Source organism: Pinus tabuliformis, chromosome 4_1 (assembly GCF_031772625.1).
Source record: "Pinus tabuliformis cultivar Carrire ecotype Pingquan chromosome 4_1, CPIR1, whole genome shotgun sequence".
In the NCBI taxonomy this organism is placed as follows: domain Eukaryota; kingdom Viridiplantae; phylum Streptophyta; class Pinopsida; order Pinales; family Pinaceae; genus Pinus; species Pinus tabuliformis.
The window spans coordinates 679924716-679933662 of NC_142303.1; the positions used below are offsets into that span (position 1 = coordinate 679924716).

Genomic DNA, 8947 nt, shown 5'->3' on the forward strand with positions numbered 1-8947 from the left:
TTATCTTCTTGCACTTGATCTCACCATAGGGTTGCATGACCTTTCAATATTGTCACTATAGACTTGACTCTTTTCTCTTGATCAACATCTTCATAATCAAAATATTTGTCCATGGAATTGATCTAATCCATCAATTCATCAACATTTAAATAACCTTTAGATATAGAAAACTCCATCTTTGGTTTGGCATTCATCTTGGCTTGCATCTTCAACATTTTCTCCTCTACTAAATTATTCACCTTCTTCAATAGATTTTTTTTCCTCACTGAAATCTCCCATGTCATCTCCTCTTTCTTGAATTTTTTTCCATTTCCTCTAACCTTGTTTGAATGTGCCTCATCTCTATTTGTAGGGCACCATTTGATACAAGCCTTCTTTGACCTACTATTTGAGCTACTCCTCTACATCTTTCTGCCATATATGAGAACTCTTTGCTCTGATACCAAAATGTTGACCTTCAGTCTCATAATTTAACTGACTTTTTCTTTTAATTGTAGATTGATTCTTTATGAAGTTCTTCTAAGAAATTTGAATTTCTCACTCTCCATTCATAATTGTGCATGGAAGTTGTTGTAACACCCCACCCCAGATTCACCCACTTTTATAACTTACCAGGGTAAACATGAGCTGAGAGTTACTATGCATGACCTAACTTCCAAGATTCAGTTATGGAAATGGGGTCCACTTGTCCAACTTACTACAACACTTAGAGACACATGGTCACCTAAATGTCAAACAATTTTCACTGGTGACCTTTTCCCTAAGTTGGAACCACTGTATGACCTAGCTTACAACCCAGTCACACACATGCAAGCAAGTAAGTGTGGCTAGAGCCCTCTAGTCGCACACATAACCCATCCTCCTTGTAGCTATGGCTGAGATTTCCTCTTTCTGTGCATGTGGCCACACACTCAGTTCCAGAGTTTTAGGCCTAGCCTATAGGCCACTGCCCAAAAATTTATCAACAATGTTCGTGAGTCTTCACATCTAGCTTCTAAGCTTTGTTCTTGTTCAATCTTGTCAAACAAATGTTAATCATTTAGATAAATACTTTGTAATCATAGTATCTGCGGGTCATGAATGCATATATGTTCATTGTTTCATTAGTTTCATTAGTTGTTCATCAAGAAGGCTTATTTACCTCTCATGCTAGTTGTAATAAACACATATTAACTCATGCATTCATATAAAATATTAAATAGCATGTCAAACCATGAGCGAGATCAATAACAAGAGCACATCATATCATAATAAATATATCATGCATGTAAATAACATTTAACCAGAATGAAGCCATGACAAACCAGTCATATAATCACACAATAAACCAAAACTTGTGCTCTTTGATCTAATTAAATAATAATACATAATAACATATGCATAATACCAACCAAGTAAGAGACTTTCACATACCACCCAACCATAGATTGAGATGCACAAAATCTTTCTTCCAATCCATTCACCCCCATGCAATATTACAAGGATGAATGTGGGATCACATGGGATAAACCAAAAAATAACCAAATAGGAAATCTGAAGGAAAACCACCTCCACCCTCAAGCCACAATGATTTCACCTAAACCGATCCAGAAATCACCAAACCAATACAAGCTTGAATGCCTCAGAATTTATTCACCATATCAAGAGGAATTTTCCTATATCTACCGACTTGTAAAGAGCTTCCTAGAGAAAACTTTCCACCTCCACCCTCAACCCTTGGGATTTTCCTGAGATTACCTCAACTAGGATCCAAAATCTACCGAAAATCCAGAGCTCAACCAAATAGGGAACCCACTACATCATGGCTATCTAGGAAATGACATAAGGAAATGTTGTACATGACTATCAATATAGATAAATCCCATACCAATGGCAACAAGAATGACCAATAAACCAATGCAAAAACCATACAGTCAAATCCCAGAAAGATAATCAATATGCACATTGTTATTCGGAAATCCACAACTATTTCCTACCCTTGCTTGCTACTATCCAAACCTTCCTCTTGGCTACCACATGAATTCCTCTTGCACTCCTTGCTTTCCTTTCTTGTGTCCAAGTTCTCTTCTCTTCTCCCGTGTTGTAGTGTTCTGTCTCTCTTTTTCCAAAGTGAATCCTAGAATGGTGTCTCTCCAATTTACTTTTATTTTCTTCATTTTCCCTTGCCTGCATATACTTTTACAATTTTTCTCTTTTTCTTGTCTCTTCCTCTTCTCCACTTTATTAAGTGGATTTTCTTCATTTTCCTTTATTTCTTTTGCATTTTTCCCCGTGTCCTTGCTAGCTTGTAATACACAATTTTCCATTTGTTACCTTTTTCCTCTTGCTAATGGAAATGCCAATTTCCATAGCCAATAATAGATAATTAACCACAAGCATATCTCATTGTAATGTTTTTCCCCTCATTCAACTAGGAATATGTGTCCCATAACCGTGGTTTTATTTTTGACTTTATAATGTCCATACATTATTTATTTACATAGAAATTCAACTCGGGGCTATTATAACCACCCCCCCCCCCCCCCCCCCCCCTCCACCCCTGGGCGAACACCATCCTAGGTGTTCTTATGACTCTTATGATTCTTATGACAAAACAAAACTATTAAAAACATGAAAAACATACTACTTATTGGAGCTTGATGCAATAATTACAATGACATCATTGGGTGAAATCTTGTGCATTTGAGCTTAATGGTATGCCTATGTCAGAAAACCATTGGGTAAAATATTGTGTATTGGGTGAAAATAAAATAACCTTCTTGGTACTAGATCCATCCCTGTCCATTCGGTACCTTTTCTGAGACTGAATTCCATCTGCTCCATTAGTATTTTCTTCATATCTATCTCCATGACTGATCCCAAACTATCCATGCTTTTGTAAATCTGAAAGACTAAAGAATAACTACATTAACATTACATTTCTTTTCTTGAGCTCTTGCAAGCCTTTCATGTGCTTCAATCAACCTCTCATTACCTGCTTTATAACTTATGGTCTCTACCCTCAGAATTCTTAATGTATCCACTAGATCAAAAGAGTCTCCCTCTCCCTTATGCCCAACTGATTTCTCCCATCTCACTAATTTCTCTTCTGTCCTGTACGGGGAGTCATATGAATTGTACTCAAGCATTCTTCTCTTCATCTTTGACCTTCTAATTTCCTGCAACATACCACTATTAGATAAAATATAAGACATAATCAAAAGAATTACCTCAATTTACTTATGGTGAGGTCATTGCATCTGTATAATTCAATCCAAATTAGCATGATACAAAATAATATCAAAGCATATTAGTTTATACATGAATAAAAAATGTAACAACATCATGCGCAAAGCAATAACAATATAATAAATGACATGCATGCATGTAGGGAAAATTTTAAGAATGGAAGTTTTCCATAAAGTTTAGAAACCTTGGCGAAACTTACTAGTCCTTAATATGCAAATTGTAAAACATTTGGTGATATTTTTGTAGAAATATTTAGATTTTCTATGATTTTATATTAGTTGATATAATATTTTTCCGATTTTTAAGGTAAAATAATGGTGTACTATAAAATTTGGGTGAATCATTTTAGAAAAAATGGAAATTGGTGAATTTTTTTTGAGAAAAAAATGGAAAATTAGCCCACCTGCGAATATCAGCCCCTAAAATTTTCCCTGCATGCATGATAAATATATAGATAACTGACATGCATACATAACAATCTGCATTTACCCCAAGGTATAATGTTGTGAACCTACTCTAATACCACTCTGATACACCCCACTCCATATTCACCCATTTTTACAATTTACCAAGGTAAACATGAGCTGAGAGTCACTATGCATGACCCAAATTCCAAGATTCAGTTATGGAAATGGGGTCTACTTTTGCAACTTACTGTAACACTCAGAGATACATGGTCAGGCAGATGTCAAATAATTTTCACTAGTGACCTTTTTCCTGAACTAGAACCACCTTCTGACCTAGCTTACAACTGAGCCGCACGCAACCCAGCCGCACGCATGCAAGCCAATCAGACTGGCCAAAGGCCTCCAGTCACACGCATAACCCGTCCTCCATGTGGTTGTGGCTGAGGTTTCCTCTTTCTGTGCTTGCAACAACAGAATGAGTTCCAGAATTTTAGGCCTAGCCTACAAGCCAATGCCTAAAAGTTTATAAAAAAGGTTACTGAGTCTTCTCATCTTGTTTCTAAGCTTTGTTCTTGTTCAATCTTGCAAAATACATGTTAATCATTTAGAAAAACACTTTGTAAACATAGTACCTGTGAGTCATGAATGCAAATATGTTCATTGTTTCATTAATTTCATTAACTTTTGATCAAGAAGGCTTACTGCGATCTCATACTAGTTGTAACAAACACATATTAACCCATGCATTCATTTAAACTATTCAATAGCTTGTCAAACCATGAGTAAGATCAATAACAAGAGAACATCATATCATAAGAAATATATCATGCATGTAACCAACATTTAATCAGAATGAAGCCATGACAAACTAGTCATATAATCACACAATAAACCAAAATTTGTGTTAATTGATCTCATTAAAGAATAACACATAATAACACATGCATAATACCAACCATGTCAAGGACTTCCATGTATTGGCCGACCATAGATTGGGATGAACCAAATATTTCATCCAACCTAGTCATCCCCATGCCATATTCCAAGCATGAATATGGGATTACATGGCATAAACCAAAACATAACCAAATAGGGAATCTAGAGGAAAACCACCTCCACCCTCAAGCCATAGTGATTTCACCTAAATTGGTCAAGAAATCACCAAACCAATACAAGCTCGGATTCAAAAATTCTTCACCATACCTAGAGGAATTTACCTATCTCCATCGACCTATCAAGAGTTTCCAGAAGAAAACCATCTCCACCCTCAATCCTTAGGATTTTCTTGAGACCAACTCAATCAGGAAATCTACAGACAATCCAAAGCTCAACCAAACAGGGAACCCACTACATCATGGCTATCTAGGAAATGACATAAGGAAATGTTGTACATTACTGTCAACCCATGAAAATCTCATGCCAATGACAACACGAATGACCAATAAACCAATGTAAGAACCATGCATTCAAATCGCAGCAAGATAATCAACATGCACACTTTTACTTGCAAATCCACAACTTTTTTTGCTTTTTCTTGGTGTTGTCCAAACATTCCTCTTGGATGTCACACGAATTGCTCTTGCGCTCCTTGTTTTCCTTGTTTGTGTCCAAGTTCCCTTCTCTTCTCCCTTGTTGTAGTGTTCTCTCTCTCTATTTCCAAAGTGAATCCTAGAATGTTGTCTCTCCAATTTATTTTATTTTTATTTTCCTTTTTATTCATTTTCCCTTGCATGCATATTTCTTTACTATTTTTCTCCCTTTATTGTCTCTTCCTCTTCCACACTTGATGAAGTTGAATTTCTTCATTTTTCTTTATTTCCTTTGTATTTTTCCTCATGTCCTTGCTAGCTTGTAATAAATAATTTACCAGTTATTGTCTTTTCCCTCTTGCTAATGACAATTTCCATAACAAATAATAAGTAATTAACCACAAGTGGATCCCATATAATGTTTTTCCCCTCATTTAGCTTGGAATAAGTTTCCCATGACCTTGGTTTTATTTTTACCTTTATAATGTCTGTACATTATTTATTTACATGAAAATTAAACTAGGGGCTGTTACAGTCATGGTGATCAACTTTAAATTTTAGCACTAATTTTGCTTTGTTCATTCTCAACCACAAAATTTCCTTTAAGGCATAAATCCCAATTTCTTGTGCAATCCAGAAACTAAATATGTGGATGGTTTTATTATGCTCATAGACTAGAGATTTGGAGATAAAAATGATCTAGATATCCATGTCAATCTGGATATGGTTATCTTCCGATACCTCTTTTAATCGAGATATCTTTTTGGTAATGATACCTAATCTAACATGGCTAGTTTTTTTATCCAGAGACATGGGATCTCACTCCATGTTCTAATTATTGATTGGGTTCAAACCGAATGTCTTGTAGTCTTAATCGATGACAATCCATGAAAAACACTTTTCCTTTCTGTCAATTAAATAACTCTTATTTGTTTTATAAGAAACCATATCTAGTTTGGTATGAAAACTTAAGATTACACTGTGAATTAGACTTTGATATGTGATTCCCGAAACTCGAATGAAAATTGCTTTTGCAATTTTTCAATACAATTTTCATCCTTCCTACAACCAACAATTAAACAAATATGGGTCTAGACTCACCATGATACTAAATTACAACCATATAGAGAATATACCCATGATTGTATTAGTTCAAACTAAAGGGGAAGATCACAAATTTATAGTCTAAATATAGTCTTCCCTAGGTTGGATTCAACCTTTTCATTCTAATTCTTTATGACTCACATACTCAAATTTCAAATCTGTCAATTACATGAAAAAATCTCTTTAAATAGAACTTTTATACAAATCAACAACTTCAATCTATTTTGTTAAATTATGTACAAATTCTTAATTTAGCTAAGTCTATCTTTTTATATAGCAATTAAATACGTAAATTTGTTTTGTTATATTATCTAACAAATTCCTAATTTAACTAAATCTATCTCATCATATAACAATCAAATGACACTCACCCTAACTTCCTAATAAAATAGATAACTTAGAAAATATTACAAATTAAATAAAATTAAAAAACACACCAACCTAAAATTAACATTAAAAAAAAAATGAAAAATGATTTTGACTACTAGATACTATTACATAGTTTATTTTATAAAATATTTTTTACATTTATCAATACATTTTAACATTTGTTATTGTTATTAGAGCACTTATGTAAGAAACATTAGATTAATTTTGAAAATGTTGTAACTGCCCAACTAAATTACTCATGAAAAAACACCGAATCAAACTATATTCATTAATCAATATATCTCGAAAATGATTTTGACTACTAAATGCTACTCCATAGTTTATTTTATAATATATATTTTTTAGAACTATCAATGCATTTAACAATTAATATTAGACAACTTGCCCCTGAGAAATTTTTATTTTTAAGAAACATTACATTAATTTTGAAAATGTTGTAACTGCACAACTAAACTACTCACGAAGAAACACCCCATCAAACTATATTCATCAATCAATATATCTCTCTCACATATATAAACTACTAAAACCTCTATGTTAAAAACCGCAATAAAGATATCTTTATTTGCGAAAAAAATCTTTCACGCTGAAACCTCCGTAAAGGAGGAAAAAACATTTTCTCACCTTCACAGGTTGAGAGGCCTTATAAACTGGTGTGGTTTTTAGAATACATTCCATTCCTATCTGAAATATGCATTAATTTTTGGAAGAAATATCGATTTTTAATGTAAAATGCCCTTGGAACTTGGATAATCCATAATGAAACGTTCAAAGTTTCAATCCAACTGAAATATCAAGAAGTTCAGGTACTGCACAGCTTTTAGGGTTTGCAAACGAGCGGAGACTCCTTTATTGTCTCGAGGGCCGGTTTCCAATACCTGAAACTCGGTACCCTCTGCTCGCCCAACCCCAACACCAGCGGCTGGTCTTCGTCTTCATCTACTTCCAACTCTGCTACTACCTTCTGTAATTGATTTGATCTGCGCCCGCTACCTCCCTTTAAACAAAACTCCCTTAAATGGTCGGTGCCAATAGACGGAAAGATCCTGGAGTTGCAGGAGCGCTTTTTTTGGCCGGAATTGCATTGAAATGCTAACAAATTTAGCGAGACCATGTCGGAAGGCGATAGTACGCGACGCAAATATTTATGCATTGGGAGAAGAACATAAACGCCTCCCAACGCCAGATCTTCCTCTGCAGGGAGTGCTACAATGCGACGCCCTGCTTGGAGATCACTGAAATCGCATACGAATTGGTGGGGATTGTCCATCATCAACTCTCCCACCTTCATTTCCTCCCAAAATTCTTCAATGCCGCCATCGTCCCATCGTATAACTTTCGTGGCGGCGGTGGTTCTGGACGGTTTAGCACAGCACAGATGATTCCCCATTGATTCTTATTGCTTGTGATAACACAAAGCTTCTGAGCACCTGCGCGCTGAAAATTTGAAGAGATGGGTAATGGGTGGTGTGGTGTGAGAAGATGAGGGTGGGATAAAGGCATATATAAAGTGTGAGTGGAGATGGTTGCGGAAAAAATACAGACGATAGACAATTGTTTTATTGACCGTAAATGTGGATGCATGTGGACGACTTTGGCGTGTTCGGAGGAGTCGGGTTAATCAATTACGGAGATTTGACTGCCGTCGGTTTTCTCTTAAGCCTTACTTTATGATACCGAAACAAGTTGATTTCTATTTTTTTTAAATGCCTATACGATATTGATTAAAATTAATGATAACTAAAAATGTTCTCGAAAATGCCATTTCTTTTATTAATTACACTTAGTGGGCATACACTGCCGTTGAAATTCAGCAATCTGCGCATAAGCGACCGCGTTATACACAAAATTGGGTTGCTTAGAATTTACCAAATGCAGCAAGTTGGGTTTAAGCAAATCTCATATATACAGAGATTTTAATTGCATCAAGTTGAGTGTTCTCACGTGCTTCGATATACCCAATTCATCGTAAATGTATACCTATTTCCATGTATATTATAACATATATATTAAACTTAAAAAAAAAAACATTAAATTTTTCTTACCTAATTTAATTTTGAGCCAAACAAAATATATATAGATATATTACTGCTTCTATTTATTTATTAGTTAAAACAATATGATTCTACTAAGCTCTATATAATATTATTTTATATTATTGATGGATGAGTATTTCATTCCAGATATAATTCTATGCTTTTAAACTAAAGATGATCAAGAGACAAAGCAACGTTATGTGGTAATATTATTTTATATTATTGATGGATGAGTATTTCATCCCAGATATAA

General features: G+C 34.6%; 1 protein-coding gene across 1 annotated transcript; it reads right to left on the reverse strand.

Moving 5' to 3' along the window:
• Window positions 1–7478: 7478 nt before the first annotated feature.
• On the reverse strand, window positions 7479–8048 carry LOC149177928 (uncharacterized). Its single transcript, XM_089423487.1, has one exon. The coding sequence runs from the start codon at window positions 8046–8048 to the stop codon at window positions 7479–7481; it is 570 nt and encodes a 189-aa protein (XP_089279613.1).
• Between the last annotated feature and the right edge of the window lie 899 nt (window positions 8049–8947).